The sequence below is a fragment of the Micromys minutus genome (assembly GCF_963924665.1).
Source record: "Micromys minutus genome assembly, chromosome: 19".
Classification (NCBI taxonomy): Eukaryota; Metazoa; Chordata; class Mammalia; order Rodentia; family Muridae; genus Micromys; species Micromys minutus.
The window spans coordinates 11,515,325-11,532,571 of NC_137954.1; the positions used below are offsets into that span (position 1 = coordinate 11,515,325).

At 46.4% G+C, this 17,247-nt stretch overlaps 1 protein-coding gene across 3 annotated transcripts in view; it reads left to right on the forward strand.

Moving 5' to 3' along the window:
* The window catches only part of KIAA2012, a gene marked incomplete at its 5' end in the record, with an annotated part of 86,099 nt that overhangs the window by 45,732 nt on the left and 23,120 nt on the right, over nucleotides 1–17,247 (forward strand). For all 3 annotated transcript variants that reach the window (XM_080933243.1, XM_080933242.1, XM_080933244.1), the window contains one exon: nucleotides 10,268–10,340. In XM_080933243.1, coding sequence (XP_080789369.1) covers nucleotides 10,268–10,340 — 73 coding nt within the window. The remainder of the gene's footprint in view (nucleotides 1–10,267; nucleotides 10,341–17,247) is intronic.

Genomic DNA, 17,247 nt, shown 5'->3' on the forward strand with positions numbered 1-17,247 from the left:
TGTCTCTGAATCCTATTAGCTAGTCTGATTGTTCTCTACATGTATGTATCCCCGGTGTCTTCAACAGTAAAAATAGATGTTGCTATTAGTGTTGCCATGATGAAAGAAAATGTTTTTTATAAATATTAGGGGGTTTGGAGCAGCTCTTGTTGCCCTGTGTATCATTCCTCTGAAAGTCGGGCTTTCTGCCTCTCACAGGGAGCCCCACAGTCCTTGGAGGCGGCAGCTCAGAAGACGGGAGAGCCTCAAAGTTGTATAAATAAAGGGCTGATATGTTCAAACGAAAAAGAATTTTACACACGCAAGCTGCACATCGACATGACGCCGTTCCTGAAGGTGATCTCACACTGAGAAGACAGGGGGTTTATAGACACATACACAGGAATGCTGGTTAATACACTTCTGCATGCTACAAAAAAACAGCTCAGAAGTCCCTCTGCGCTCTTACTTTATCAGAAAGGACAGAAAATAGGCAGGTTGTAGCAGATGAAGAAAGAACAAATTAGGACAGTAATCCCAGCCAGCCATCGGGGACAAACCAGTTGGGTGTCTGGTTCAGGTGGTGGGGAACAGTAGAACAGAGAGGAGAAGAATAACTTTGAACTGCCTCATAAAACAGGTAAATGGGGTTCATTTCATCTTGACTGCAGCTAGCATAATTGCTACTGTTTGCTACCTATAACTTGGTAGAGTGATGGTCCTAAAGACGCTGGTTCTTGGGTTAATTATTTCAAAGTTAGCTGTGGATTCTCTCTCGGATTGTGTCTCTCATCTTCTAACAGTCCACTGATCTCCCAGGCTCCGTTTTGCTTCTGGTTTAAGGGCACTGAGCACTCCTAAGGTGAGGTTGTGGTGGGTCCTCCTTTGCTGTGCTCCCTCCCACTCCAGCATGTGGCAGAGCCCTGGCCCATGGATGGTGTTCCACAGATGCTCCAAACGTTAGCCCACCCTTTCATCCTGTAGCCCTTTAGTTTAAGACCCTTTCCCAGCATCTTCTTTGCCCTCTTCAGAGTACATGGAACTGAAAATTGGCCACAGAGTCAAAGAAACTGACCAAGAACAGAACCAAGATGGCGCCAAGGACTTCAGATTTTTCTAACTAGCCTAGCAGACTCTATCCCAGACCCTTGGTAAGAAGTGACAGGGAAGACAGGCACAGGAGAGAACAAACACTTGAGAACTCATGAGGATATGCTATCTACTGTTGTGGGGACTGGCAGGAACTGGGAATGTCATGAGGACCACTGTCCTAACCTCAGCTAATGCACGATTCTCAGGCCATGCCTCTGTGGGCTTCCCTGAGCTCATTCTGCAAGGTGGGACTTTGACTAAGAGCCATGCAAATAGTTGATGATGTGCGCATGCTTGGAATCTTGGCGACTGGGAAGCAGAGGCAGGAGGATCAGGAATTGGACATCAGTTTCACTATATCGAAAATTTGATATTACCCTTGACCACGCAAGACCCCATTTCCAAATCAAAAGCCAGTTATGTTTATGCCAAACATAGAGCTATTTATTTCTACAGCTTTCCTAAGCTTCATCCTAGGCTCTTGTATTGGATGTAGTAAGATAGCTACTGGCTTTTTCTCCTAGAATCATTTTAAAACTAAAAGATCCAGCTTGAATAAGGTGTTCTAAGCCACTGGTCCAGCCTGGATCCACAGAGAGGGATGGTGAAGAAAATCATGTCTTACAAGGTATTTAAATTACAAGACAGGAAGGTGATTTCTGGACAAGAGATGTTTGCTAAAAGCATCAAAACAACAACAGCAACAAAGGTTTGCCAAGCTGTTAACCTATGTGAGTGAAAAGATCCCTATTCTATTTCCTTTCACGACAGGATTTCTTTGTATAGCTCTGGCTATCCCAGAATTTGTTCTGTAGACCAGACTAGCCTCAAATCTGGAGATCCACCTGGCTAACTCCAAAGTGTTGGGATTAAAAGCTTGTGTCCACCACTCCCAGTTTGAAGCGATCTCTTTTCTTCTTAGCAGCAGTTTTTTCTTTTTCTTTTTCTTTTTTCTTTCTTTCTTTTTGGTTATTTTATTTATTTACACTTCAAATGTCCCCCTTCCTGGTTTCCCTTCCTCGAACCCCTCTATCCCATCTCCCCTTCCCCCTTAGCAACAGTTTTGTGTTTGCCTTAGAGCTTAAAGAATTATGGCTGATACCTTCTGAAGCAGTTATTGATCACTGTTTATCCATTTGTTTAATTAATATTTTGAGTGCCTACTATGTGCTTGGCACCTTCTGAGTATCTAGGCTACATCCATGAACAAAATCCAGATGGGCTGGGGATGTAGCTCAATTGGAGAGCACTTGCCCAGTATGCACAAGGTTCTAGGTCCCATCTCCAGCACATGGGGGAAAAAAAACAAAAACAAAAACAAAAACAAAAGAAGTCCAAGATCCCTGCTCTATTCCAGAATAGTGCAAGGGAAGAAATGCTAACCATGACAAATAAGCAAAGATGTCGTGTGTCTAAGGTGACCGTTGCTAAGGAAACGAAGTGGAATATGTGTTTGGAACAACTGAAAAGCACAGAATTCAAAGTGGGGGATTTTGAAAGTCTAATCTAGATGTGTGCAGAATGTACCCATACTAATCGCTGACCTAAAAGCTCATTTGTGCTCCATCCAGAAGACAGAGAACAGATAAGAAGCTTCCACTCCACAGCTGCTGCAGCCTGTTAGCAGATGGAGCTCTCAAGCCCAAGGTGACTGAATACTAGCCCAAGATCAGCCATGCCCAGAGTTAGAGCAGCCCCCACCTGTACAAAAGCTGGCCCAGGCTTTGTTCACATAGGCAGATACATCCCATCACCCAGAGCCTGCTGCAATCACATCAGAGAATGCTTCTGTGAATCCAGTGAGGGTAACAAGAAAATAAGCAGTGCTTAGGACACTGACCAAAGATGGAGACCGCTACCTTATGAGGTAAGGCCTCCTCCTAAGAGTCATTTCAATGTGCTTTGTTAAAACTTGCTAGGGGTAGGGCAGAGAGACCGCACGCCAAGCTCGAGATACAACAAATGCATGGGGTTTGGATGATGTTGCCAGGAAACAGATTTAGGATGGCAACTGTTGGCTTCCCAAGAGAAAGAAGCAAGATCAGGATGAATAATCATAATAAGATGTCAAGCCAGTAGTTGTCGAGCCCCAGGTCTTCCATGATCCCGAGTGGCCTCTGGAACACCATTTCCTCTCTGCAAAAGGGAGATGATAAAAAGTCTCTCCCACACCTGCTTCTCAACCATGAGGTGAGAATTACACAAAATAACAGTTTTATAACTATGTTCACAGCTGTTACAGACTCAGCCCAGGGGAGCAAGGAACACTCACTGGTCCCTGCTAAGGCCAAGCCTCTGGCCCATTGAACCTTGTTTTAACTTCCCACCTGCCTTTCCAGCAGGTATTCAGATCCCCTCACTGAAAGGGGGAGGGCTCCCAGAGGCCCCATAGCACGGAGAGCTAGGATGAAAAGCTACATAGTGTGATAGGTCTCTCCATTCTGCTTCTGTGGAGAATTTAATTTCACATCTTTGCTCTAGCCTCAGAACCCGAGAAAGGGCAGCAATTCTATAATTATTTCAAAAGTATCCGCAAAATAACTTTATGATTTTCACAAGTTAAATTTTTATTTTTTTAAAAAAGGACAGGGTTTTTGTTCCATTCAAACACTTGTTATTACATGTATCTATTTGGTGTGTGTGTGTGTGTGTGTGTGTGTGTGTGTAGTGCACCCCCCACAGAACATGAAGGTTAGAGGACAACTTTTCAGTCAATTCACCCTTCTACCATGCGGGTTCTGGGGATCACACTCAGATCTCCAGGCTTAGCAAAAACTGACTTAACTGCTGGTCACTCAGTAGCCCCCTTATTATTTCTATTTCTTCTTTTTGGGTTTGTTTGTTTGTTTGTTTGTTTGTTTGTTTGTAGCCCTGCCTGCTTGGGGCTGCAGAGATTTGTCTGCCTCCCAGATGGTGGGATGGAAGGCATGCACCACCACGCCTGGCCCTTGGGACATTTTTGTCTGTGCCATTGTTTTGCAATACTGGAAATCAGAGACAGACCTGTGTGCATGCTGAGCAAGTGCTTTATCACTGAGCTACATCCTGGACCCTAGAGTCTTTGTAAAATGCCAGAAATACCGGACTATTTTAGAGGTTGAAAAGTCAAACAAGAGACTGACTTTGGAGAGTTGCTAAGTAGGAGCACGTGCTGCTCTAGCTTGAGAATCTGAGTTTCCATCTCTAGCACATTTTAAGAAAGTAGGGCAAGGTGTGTATGAGTATTCGCACACATGCGTGTGTGTGCACGCATGGTGGGGGGTAATTGCTTTTCTATCATTAAGAAAGTGTTGAAAGAGCCAAGACGTGGTAGTGCAATGGGGAGACGGGGGCAGGTGGATCTCTGTGAGTTCGAGGACAGCCTGGTCTACAGAGTAAATTCTAGGATAGTTGGATACATAGAGAAGAGAAACCATCTTGTGAAAGAAAGAAGAAAGAGGTGTTGAACCCACAAGGTGTCCAAAAAACATGTGCAATCCAATTCTAGGGTGTCTGATGCTCTCTTCCAGCTCCTGTGGGCCTCAAAAATTAAATATTCTGCTTTGGGGTATCGTATATCGCGTTTTACGAAATCTCCAAATGTATTTTCCAGGCTGAACATTTGGAGGACTTTATGTAGCTTCTCTTTATGTTTGTTTCTTAGCAAGGTCTTTTGCCGTACAGTAACCTTGAACTGAGGATGGCCTTAAATTTCTAATCCTCCTGCCTCCACCTCTCAAGTGCTGGGACTTAAGTGTTTCCCCCACTGCCCAGCTCGCTCTGTGTATTATTCTTCTCGTCTCTGTGACAGAGGGCCAGAGACATGTGACGAGATGTGAAGAAAGACAGAGCCCCTTCCTACTTCCGCATCCCTTGCTCCCCATCTTGTGGTGCCCTGGAGAAGCCTGGTGCTGCTTGGGCATGGAAGCACCTTGCCCAGATAGCGTGCCCAGCCTCAGGGTGGAGGTCTGGGCTGCTGGAGGTTTCCCAAGGATACGTAGTGGAAGCCGAGGCTCAGGGGTGTTAGGTGGTTCCTGGTCTGTAAGTCACAGGGGCTGCAGCTAGGTCTTGGGAGTCAGCTTTGGACTCTGCTGACCTGTGTGCCATTGGGAACTGCCTCACACACTGTCCCAGAACTGTCTGGGAGCTTACAGTGTTTGTTGTTCTAACCGCTTCCCACCCAGGCCTCTATTTCCACAGCGCTGCCTTTGCTCTGTCTAAAGACAGCACCAGTTTGCTTGAAAACTTTTACCAGAGCCACACAGACTAGTCCGTTGAAGTCTTTCTTGCTTTTGAAGTTATATTTCTTTTACAAGTAGAAAAGTATAACAAATTCGGTTTCTCCAAAACTCTGAATTGTTCCATGCAAGATGTGCCCTCTATCCAATTTACATAGTCTGCCACCGGGCTCCACCCTAACCAACACACACTGCTCCCTTTGCTTGGAACTGCCCAGCCTCCCCTCTCCTCCAAGACTTCACACTATGCCCACTGGTAAACAAACCGCCCGGCCCAATTTAGCTTCACCTCCCTTGAGGTCCTGAGGAAACCTGTTACAATCTATCACAACATTTACACTCTGTCTTACAACAGGTTTCTTGTGAGGTTTGACATTTTCCTACAAGCAAGTGAGCTTACTACAAATCGATCCCCAACCTTGTGTCCCCAGTTCCCAGGGCAGTACTTGGCACATGGCAGATAAAGTCACTAACTGTCCTTTGCAGAAGGAACAGAAGACAAGCAAATGACTTAGCCAGCGTGACAGAGCTAGGATGTGGGTTTTCATCTGTCTTGCTCACTCAACAAGATGAGTATCTACAGTCCCAAAATGTGAAATCCAAAATGTGAAATCAGAAACATTTTTGGATAATGGGGGGAAAATGCCATAAATAGAAAAATTCTACATCTGAGCTTTATGAGAAGTCCCAGTAAAAACGCACTTTAAATGTTGTATAAAATTATCCTCTGGCTATGTGCATACGACATACGTGAATTTTGTGTGGACATTTGAGTCTGGTTCCCAGGATATCTCACCATTTGTATGCAAATATTCCAAAATCGAAAACATGTGTGTGTGTGTGTGTGTGTGTGTGTGTACTTGTATTTTGATCACCCAACTTAGTACAAACGTGTGTGTTTTTGTATTTTATTGCTGTCTGTCTGTCTGGGTTCTGTAGTATTGGAGATCGAACCCGGGGCCTTGCATGCTAAATAAAGGGCCACTGAGCTGCACCCCTAGTTTTTGGTTTGGAGTTTTTCAGACAGGGTTGAACCTAAAGCTGTTATAGTTAATCTCGAATGGCAATTTCATTGGACGGAGAAGAGCCTAGGAGATGAGTAAAGGTTACATCCAGTGTGTCTGTAAGGACATCCCCAGGGAGGATTAGCTGAAATGGGAAAGCCTGCCCTGGTGTGGTGTGGGTAACATCTATCTCGGCTAAGAGTCTGGATGAAATGAACAGGGGACAAGCTCTGCCTCTGAAAGCACAGCCGCAGGATCTGTCTGTCTACTCCCCGGCCGCAGGGATGGGAACTGTTCTGCCCCATGCCTTTCTGCCTCAGTGCATCTACTCCTTGGAAACTAGGAAGCCCTATCTTTTCTCCCTTCAAATTGTCTCTCGAGGGCCTTGGTCACAGTAACAGAAGTTTAGCACTCTTAAGGCCTGGGGGGCCGAGCTTCTCTGGGTTAGCCTCCTGTACCAGGATTGGTTTTAGTTTTCAGTTCAAGTTTTGAATCTGAAATGCATGAAGAAGACTTTTAATTATTTTCTGGGGGCTGATAGGAACGGGATGGTGGCTTCACACCCCCTGTGCAGCTAAGGATGACATTGACCTTCTGGGGTTACCACCTCCGGAGTGCTTGGATTACAGGCGTGTGACACTATGCCTGGCCCTGCGTGCCCTCACTGACATGTAAAAGACAAGGCAGATAAAAAGAAAACTGGATTATCATGGAAATTGGGTGTGTGACTACACATTGCTTGAAGTCGTACTCTTAGATTTCTTTCCTTTCTTTCTTTCTTTTTGGTTTTGGTTTGGTGTGTGTTTTGTTTGTTTGTTTGTTTTGGGTTTTTTTTTTTTTTTAGTATGAAATCAGTTTTTTTTTTTTAGCTCAAAATAAATGCTTAACATTTTGTCAAAATCAAACCAAACTCCACAAAACCTCAGCCACGCTGCCACCTGAGGGTGGTACCCTCGCCTCACCGATTCTCCTTAGGAAGGGTTTTATCCAAACAGGTTAAAGGGGCCTGGTTAAGTCCCTAGTCCCTGTTGCTCTGTAGCAGGACAGTTATTTGTGGTTTTATCCTACCAGGGACAACCCGACAGCCGTGACTGGCAGTAGAGGGAAAGTTTCAGGGAGTTTTTTATTGTTTCTGTTTTTGTTTTGTTTTGTTTTTTTTTAAGACAGGGTTTCTTTGTGAAGCTCTGGCTGTACCGGAACTCACTTCGTAGACCAGGCTGGCCTCAGACTCAAACATCTGCCTGCCTCCCTCCCAAGTGCTGGAGTTAAAGGAATGTGCCACCACTGCCCAGCTGCTCTTCGATTTCTTGGAGTTCTATGTCAACTCAGTTACCTTGTGCTCCCTAAATTACCGTAATGACCAAATCCAGCTGATAGGCCAGGTGGGCTATTTCCAACCCACTGCAACAATGAATGGCCTGAGGTTCATTATTTCACACGTGCTCATGTGTTAAAATGAGAAAGGCAGAGTCTTGGCACTCCTCAGTATCTGAACGAACTGAATTTAAAAGTAAGTTGGTTTCTCTAATAAGGATTCACTCGAAGAGTTTCCAGATCACCGACTCTCCCTGCCTCCACCTTCCCACCTCAGAAATGGGAAGAATATTTCTCACCCCCTGCAAGCATATGGGTGCATGTAGTTGAGACCAGCCATCTTTCTGCATTTGAAATTCTTCCAAATCGGGAAGCTTGTTTCTCTCTTCCCGTCTAATTTCCTGTTAGATTGGAAGGTTTTATAAACAAGGAGGCAAAAACATACTGTTTAGCCTTCTAACTCAGTGATTTATAATGACTTAGGGAGGGTTTGTGCAGTGTTTTATTTGCTTTGGGTTTTTCCAGATTTTGGGTGACTTTTGTTTGTTTTTTTTTTTTTGTTTGTTTTTTTTTTTTTTTTTTTCAGCTTTTCTCCTATTCAGGGGCAATTTTTAAAACTTTTTACATTTTAATTTATTTTTACTATACTGGGCACATCCGAGAAGTCCAAAGGAAGAACAGTTATTAGCTCCTTTAGCATTTCATGTCAGCAGATGTCACCAGCTCTAAGCACTATGCCAGCAAGAAAGAAACCCAGGACAAAGCCAGCCGGTGAAGAAAAACACAAAGGATATTGAGAAGAAAGCCTTAGCACGGTGTTTGTCAGCCTTGCTAACACTGCAACCCTGTGATACAGTTCCTCCTGTTGTGGTGACCCCAACCATGAAATTATTTCATGGCTATGTCAAAACTGTAATTTGCCACTATTATGAATTGTAATGTAAATACCTGTGCTTTTCGATGGTCTTAAGCAAACAAACCTGCGAAAGAGTTGTTCGACCCCCAAAGGGGTCAAAACCCACAGGTTGAGAACCACTACCTTGGCCGGGCATGGTGGCACAAGCCTGTAATCTCAGTAGCTTGGGAGGCTGGGGCAGGATTGTGCTGGAGAGAACCACTACCTTAGCAGATGATAAATTTCCTCTTCCCAGCGTGGGCAGTTTGATAACAAGAGGACTAGTGCCCACTAAAGGGTGGGACTATCGGAGGGACTTCCAAGGCCCCCAACATTCAGTGACTCAATCCAGCTATGTGGCTGTGGGCTTTTTCCTGTTCGTTCTAAGTCCCACCATGTGGTTGGTTACCTCTCCTCAGTTTCAAGCAACTGTCTTCCTCAGAGTTTGGGGGTTGGGTGTGTGGGGGAGGAGTCCTCTGGTGTCTGATCTATCCCAGAATCCCAATCTTTCTACTGAAATGTGCTACCTTCTAATCCTGCCTCAGCTCATTGGCCATCAGGTTTTTATTGGTAGGCAATGCTTCCACACAGCGCACAGAGATTTTCTCTACACAGCTGTACCACTGACAATACAATCCCCATGACAGGCTGGGGCAAAGGCCGGGATCCACCTTACAGGGTTTCTCCTCCCTTGCCAACTCCACATGCTATGGCTTTTTGGTTGCTAAGGGGCTGCCCTTCGGCTGTTAGAGGACAGGGGTTCTTGATCCAACCAATTAATGGACAAGATGCCTTAAAAACCCACTACCCCACAGAGCCCGATTTTGGTTGGTGTTAAATCCTGCTTCTTTTGGTTTGGTTGGTTTAAATTTCTTTACCTCTTCAAGTGATTCTGGTGAGTAGCAGCTGAGATTAAACAGCTCTGTGAGGGGGAATTTTGGACAGTGAAATCGCTCATGTGACTCAGGGAAAGAGGGAAGAGGGTAGCAAATGGGAGAGCAAACCCAACCCATGGTAATCCTGGGAATGCTACCAAAAGCCAAGCTGACCCCTTGACTTCCCGGCTTTTCCTCAGTGGCATCTCTTTGTTGTCAAGAGAAAGGCTGGGCGGCTGTGACTCCTCCTCAGCCTGCCCCCTTCTCTCAGCCTTCACTCGCTCTTACTCTCGCCAGCTCTGCCAAGTCACAGAGGTGCTCGGCGCCCGCCCAGCCGCTGGCCTTAGCAGCGCCACCCTTTGCACCCTCTCTCAGTAGACTTCACAACGGTGCCAGGCACTGAACGCTGCACATTAAATACGGCAAGGCAGCGTCAAGGTCAGTGGGACAAAAGCTCCCATCTGACTCCTTAAAGCTCGTCTCTACACACTTAGGCTGAAGGAAGCTGACAAGGGCACAGGCTGGGATGGTAACCCTGCAGCAGAGCGCCTGCCTGTCATGGAAGACATCCTGATTATAGACCCAGCCGCCCTGGCCAGTGGTGGCACAGGCCTTTAATCCCAGCACTCTGGAGACAGAGGCAGTTGGATCTCTTGAGTTCAAAACTAGCTTGGTCTACAGACTGAGTTCCAGGATAGCCAGGGCTACATAATGACACCGTCTCAAAAATCCAATAATCATAATGATAGTATTTTCCAGCACCACTAAGAAGAAAAGGAGGTGGGGGAGACAGCCAAGGACACTCCAGCCCACTTTAATGGAAGGGCATAGACAGAGAGGGGAGTTTGCATTTATTTTGTCTCATTATTCTTTTGTGTGTAAACCCAACAGGAACGTAGAGACGAACTTGCCTCTCATGAAGAACCACAAGGGACCCGCAGAGGAAATGCCGAAGACAGCCAAGGTAGATCAGCTGGCGATTCGTGTAAGCTGTCACTGACTGCCCAGATAGAGCTCGGTGCTGTTCAGACCCATTAACAGGGAAGTCTTCCCATTCCCCACAGACTGTGAGCCGGAAGTTTAAAAGCAGGGTGCTCCTACTGTCGCAAGCAAAGGCTAGCCACGTGTTCTCTGTTCTTCCCTTACTTGAAGATTTCTTCCCTGTTGTAGACTGCAGACTGATACAATAGTAAAGACTTCAGGACACACACAAGCCCCACCCCCACCCCAAGCATCTGCAATTCTCTGTCTCCTGCTTTCACAGACGTGTGAATCTGCTGGTGAGGAGGCTGGGGGTTCTGTGCCTACTACAGACATGCTGGTGTGAGAAAGCAGGGCCTCTCTATTGTCTTTAGAGACCTAGCTGCTTCCCTGGCTGACAAAAAAGCCTTGATACGCCTGGCACTCAGGAGATAGAGACTGGTAGCTCTCTGGGAGTTCAAGGCTAGCCTGGTCTACTTAGTCCCAGGACAGCCAGCACTACAGATAGATCCTTTCTCAAACAAACAGTATGCCTTGGTGGTGGCTTCCCTCCAAAACAAGTCTATATTTGATTGTGATGGGTGGTGGTAGTTCATTGAAATACTGAGCCTGGGACCACTGGGTGTGGAGCATACACAATTCACAGCTCAGAGGCTGAATTAGACTCTAAGCTCTTTTGTGGGCACCTGGCCATATTACTATATGTAGTCAACTGGGGCTCTGGCAGCTGAACTGTTCTTTATCCTTGTTACTTCTAGTTTTGATTTGGTTTGGGTTGGTTTTTAGATTTGCTTGTATGTTTTAAGACTCAGTGTGTGGCTTTGGCTGTCCTGGAACTCACAGAAACCCCCCTGCCCCACCCCCGCCTCATACTGGCATAAAAGGTGGGTGCCATCTAGCTGTAATCCTCATTTCTTCTTGCAGAAGTGGAAGTGGAAACCACTTACATTTCTAAGAGTGGGTTCCAGGCCAGACTGAAGCCATGCTCTGTACTGAATACTGCTGCTATACTGTATACTGTACAGCAGAGGGCGCACGCGGGCTGAACTTCAGCCAGGGCTCGGAAACCTAGGCAACGTGAAGCACAGAGACACTTTTTCCCTTACCTGCCCCTTAAAGTCCCAAGCGAGCGCACTGCCCAGGCAGACAGCTGCGGGTCTGTGCTACTAAACTGAACCATGTGGTGGACGACAATCACCTTCACCTCTCCGAGCCTGGCATCCTTTTCTGCCTCAGGGGCTGGTAACAGAACCCTGCTCTTTCAGCGGTGATGATGAAAAAAAAAAAAAAAAAAAAAAAGAGGTCCTTTAATGAATACCAATCTCACGTTGGCATTACAGCAACCTAATATCTGCCCTCTTGTGGTCACTACCAAACTGTAAACAGCACTGACTCTGTCCTCTTAAGAGGAAGGTTTTGATCTTTCCTGCTTCTCCTTCCACTGTTTCTTTCCATTGACATCCTACTCAAAAGTAATTTTATACTGATTTTATTATTTCTAAGGATGTATTCATTTCTATTTTCCATGTATGGGTGTTTTACCGGCATGTGTGCCTTTGTACCATGAGGCCAACAATGTCGGATCCCCTGGGATTGTACTTACAGATGGTTGTGAGCCACACTGTGTGCTGGACATAGAACCCAGGGCCTCTGGAAGAGCAGCCCAGGTTCCTAACCGCTGAGCCATCTCTCCAGCCCCATACTGATATTTAATGTTGTCATTCTTTGTGGGTACCTGACAAGAATACATCATGGTAGTGTGAGGCCTAGGCTGGTCAAGATTTAAAGCAAGGATTCATCTAACATGAGGCCCTCTCACCTCTGTCCCCAAAGCTGAGTGACACTAGCCAGGAAAATGTACCCTGACCTTCAGATTATTCCTATTGTAAATCACTGATCCAGAATGTGAGCCCTGACAGGCTCCAGCGTCTGGGCCATGTGCAGCGGAGGGCTTCAGACACCACAGGGCGAGCTCAGCAGTGCTGAATCAGTCAAAACAGACTTCCTGTCTCATGACGCCAGGGCAGGCTCCGGCCGAGTCCTCGGAGGCTGGCCAGACATTCTCGGTGCAATGAAATGCCACTGCAGACAGTCACAGGAGGCCTTTGCCTGTCTCAATGACAAATGTTAATTTTCAGAAAGGCTTTCCGGTCTTGGAAGGCAAGAGGAAGGAAATACCGAGGAAGTGCTTTTAGCTGTTTAAAGAACAATTTTCCCCTTTGGTCGTGATGGTCATGTTGTGCTTCCTACTTTAAATTCAGTAGTGACCTGCGTGGTTTATTAGAAGGAGTGAGCCAGAGAGAGATGATACAGAGGGGCCCTGGGTTCAATTACCAGAATTACATATATTACACACATATACGTAAGTAAATTTTTTAAAAATATGAGTGAGGACTTAGACTTCTCTTGCAGGTTTCCACAAGAGAAGGCCCGCTGGTAACCTCCAAACCTGGGCAGACTAGGGAAACAGCTCTTGTCCCAAAGTCCAAGAAAAAATGAAAGGTCAATTCCATTCCAATGGTTCTTCCTAGACCTCTGGGTCTTAAACGTTAGTGCACCTCAGAAGCACCTACACGGTCTGTTTTGTTTTTAAGACGGTTTCTCTGTGTAGCCCTGGCCATCCTTACATTCATTCACTCTGTAGACCAGAGATCCACCTGCCTCTGCCCCCTGAGTGCTGGGACTAAAGATGTGTGCACCCACAACCCCCCGGAAGCTTTGAGAAAGGTTTCTGGTGGCACTTGCCTGGAATTCTGGCATTTGGAAGGCTGTGGTGTGCAGCATGCAAATTCAAGGCCAGCCCTGGGCTATAGAGACAGACCCTGTTTCCAAAATTAAACAAAGAGGGTTAGAGAGATGGCTCCGTAGTTCGGAGTGAGATTTCCAGCGCCCACAGCAGGTAACTAAACGACAGCCTGCAACTCCAGCTCCGGCATCTCTGTCGCCCTCTTCTGGCCACCAAAGGTGCCCACACACAGCGTACATTTACAGACACCTGTATAAATAAAAAGAAATCTTTAAAAATGTTTTTTAATTATAGGAGACAAAACAAGCAAAACCAACAATGGCGGAAAAAAGATTTTTTTTCGCTTTATTTGGACCTGGGCCAAGGCCTGGAAATCTGGATTTTTAATTAATTTCTCACTTGATGCTGGAGGCCCGGGTCCACACCCTCAAGCCACAGCCCTGAAACTTGCTTCCAGTCTTATTTCTCTGAATTTTGCGGGGCCTTACTTAATCTGTTCTTTTAAAATAGAACAGGGGTTGGGGAAAGGATCGGTGAGCAGGCAGGATTTAGAATATGCTTGGAATACCTGTCTCAGGGAGCCCAGGCCAAGGCTGAGTCAGTACACTGTGAGGCCAACACCAAGGAGGATTCGGTCCCCAGCGCCTCACAAACCAGGTGTGGTGACGGTGTGGTGGCACTTGTCTATAATCCCCGTTCTCAAGAAGTGGAGCCAGGAAGATTGGACCTTCAGGGTCATGCTGTCTACATAAGAGTTTGAAGCCAGCCTTGGACAACAAAGAGAAACACCTGCCACACAGCACAGGCTAAAGAACAGTTGGCTATCAGTCCATGTTTTAAGTTTTATTTTTAACTTTGTGTGTGTGTGTGTGTGTGTGTGTGTATGAGTGTGTGTATGAGTGTGTGTGTATATGTGTGTGTGTATGTGTGTGTATGTGTGTGTGTATGTGTGTGTATGTGTGTGTATATGTGTGTGTGTGTGTATGAGTGTGTGTGTATGAGTGTGTGTGTATGAGTGTGTGTGTGTGTGTGTGTGTGTGTGTGTATGCACACACATCTGGGTTAGATATACGCATATGAATGCAGGTACCCACGGAAGCCAAGGTGACTCAGGTCCCCCTAGAATTACAGAAGCAAGCAGGTACAAGCCGCCCAAAACGGGTACTGGGACTCAAACTCGGGTCCTCTACAAAACCGTGAGCACTTTTAACTGCTGAGTGAGGTCATCTCTCCAGGCCCCACTCTGTCTTGTCAGAGCCTTGATTATTTAGCCATAATTTGTATCCTGTCAGATGCTTGCAAAAGCATTTCTTTCAACCACGAGGGTACTTGTTCTTTGATGGACTTACTTTTCTACAGAGCTCCTTCTTTAGCTGAAGTCCAGACATCACTGTGATTAAGAACACAGAGTCTTACTTCCTGGGTTCAAATCCTCACCCCACCACTTGCTAACTGTGTAACCTTGAGGAAGTTACTGAATTTCTCAGGGCATCTTCCCTGGCGTGGTTGTGATAAAGAGGACTTGATTGGACAGTCTTAGACAAGTAGTTATCCCAGATGGGATATAGTATATCCCCAGGATGTACTATTAGCAACTTTCTTTAATTTGTATACTTTGGGGTTTTGAGATCTAGGCTGGCTTCGAGCTCCCTGTGCAGCTTAGGATGACTTTGAACTCCCTGTTACTGTGCCTCCCAAATGCTGAGGTTATCAGCGTGTGCCATCATGCCCAGCAACCTATTTAAAAATAGACAGAAGAGACACCTTTAATTACATAGCCATAATTGGTGTTAATACCTTATCAAGAGAGCCTTGTGCTAACGTGATAACGACTTTCCAAGCCGGTCTCCGAGGCAGGGCGCTTGGTATTGAGGATGGGGATCCTGAGATGAACGAGGCAGCCTCTGCATTCCGTACAGAGGGCGCAACACCACTCCTGGAGAGTCGTTGGAATCCCGGCGCACAGGCAAATGGCCACATAGATGGCTAACCTGATCTAGATAGTGAGGGCTCTGTCTGAAGAAACAAACGAAAGCATTTCTTAAAATGTGGTAGAGTGCTTTAAGATTCATGCCACACAAGAAGCTTGGGCCCTCGTGCACACTAGGCGAAGCCTTAAGGTAGTCGGAGAAAGATTTCATATCCCGCATGGAAAACGAGCCTAGAATAGTAATGGAGGGGAACCTCAGAAAACAAGGAGCCACTTCCTTAACTTTATTCAGGAAGAGAAGGCCCAGGGCCTGCTACCTCATCAAGAGATATGTGGGGGCGGGGGCTGGAGAGATGGCTCCGTAGTTTAAAAAAAAAAAGCATTGGCTGCTCTTCCGGAGTACCTGGGTTCAATTCCTAGCACCCACGTGGTAGCTCACAACCACCTGTAACTACAGTTCTAGGGGTCCAGTGCCCCCTCTGGCTTCTACAGGTACCAAGCGTACACCTGGTGCACAGACAAGCGTGCAGGCAAAACACTGTACACATAAAATAATAATAGAGAAGAGGGATGTGCAGTCCAGCCCTGCTGTTCTAACAAAGAGAAAACATAAGCAGGATGGAGGGCTCCTTTACTTCTGCCTTGGGAACAAAGCTGACAGGCAGGTAGGGGGCAAGGAGTTCCACACGAGGCTTCCAGAGCCCTGGGTTCCTCATCAGTACTTAGAAATTGGTTCCCTGTGCAGTTATCCTTAAACATGGCGTATACATTGCCCTTATACATTCAGTGCCTTTCTCCCTCTACAGGTCAGCGGAGGAAGCGTTGGTATCGGGTGCACTGCCACCTTTAAAAAATTGTATTATTTGTTTATTTACTTACTGACTTACTGGGGGGAGCCGTGGCACATGCCACAGCATGTGTCCAAGTCAGAGGACAACCTGCAAGAGTCACTCTCTCCTTCACCACGTGGAGTCTAGGGATTGAGCTCAAACTGTCAGGCAAATTCCTGTTTTAGGATTACTATTGTAATAAATACCAAGACCAAGTCCCTGGACCCACCTATAGAAGGTGGGAAAGTCGGTCTTGCTGGCTGAACCAAGCTAAACACAAGGGGGCGCTGCTACCCACAGGCAGAAGCAGGCATGCGTACACTGAACCAAGCTAAACACAAGGGGGCGCTGCTACCCACAGGCAGAAGCAGGCATGCACTCAGAAGGGAAGAGCATGGCAGTTCCTGCTCACTGTGTGGGGCACTAAGTACAACATCCTTCACAGAGTGTCCTGCTCTCTCCACTTGTCATTCCTTCTTCACAGAAATGGGCAATGGAGAGGCCCCAGATCTAACTGGCCTTCCCAGGCTCAGTTTGACTCATTTCCTGGTTGATAACAGCCATCCGAAGGAGAGTTCACAGGTCCAAGCTCTTGGGTAGAAGAGGATAGAACAGAAAGGTACACAAGAAATAGGAATTCACACACACACACACACACACACACACACAATTCCAAATAGACAATTAGAATGAGGAGATCCTTGGGGTTGTCTCTTCATTTTGTTTGGTACTGGAGACCAAACCCAAGGTCTTGCACTTGCCAGACAAGTGTCCTTCCAATGAGCTGAATCTCCATCTTCAGCACAGAGCTCAGGCCCCATTCCCCCATCCGTCTTTCCCTTTGAGAAACAAAGCAGCGTGGTTAGTTAGACCTGTCACTGGAGGTAGATGGCCCCGGAGCACAGGGTTACAGCTCCTGATAAAAAGACAAGCCCCCGTGGGGACTTCAAGACCCCAGGCAGGAGTGTCCCTGTGGGCTGGCTCTCTGCCTTTTGTTTTCTCTTAGAGTAGCCCAGGATGCTCCGTGCTGGGACCACCTATGGATTTCATGCAGGTGGACCTAGGAGACAAGGCGAGGGGCAGATGAGCCACTAGGACAATTCAGATTTTTAAATTCACACAGGTTTTGTTTTGTTTTGTTGGGGGGTGGGGGTCTGTCTGCCACACCATCACTGGAAGAGAGGAGAAACATAATTTGAGGCATGTCCGGTATTTTGTGTGTATCTGTCTCGTTTTAACCTCATCATAACTAGAATATCTAAAATTTTAATCCCTGCTTTAAAAGGTGAGAAAGAGGAAGCTCTGCGAGGAAGGGGAAGAGCTGAAACACAAGGCATACAGTGCAGCTTTCGACCAGGCTCTTGAGTCTTAAAGCATTGCAACC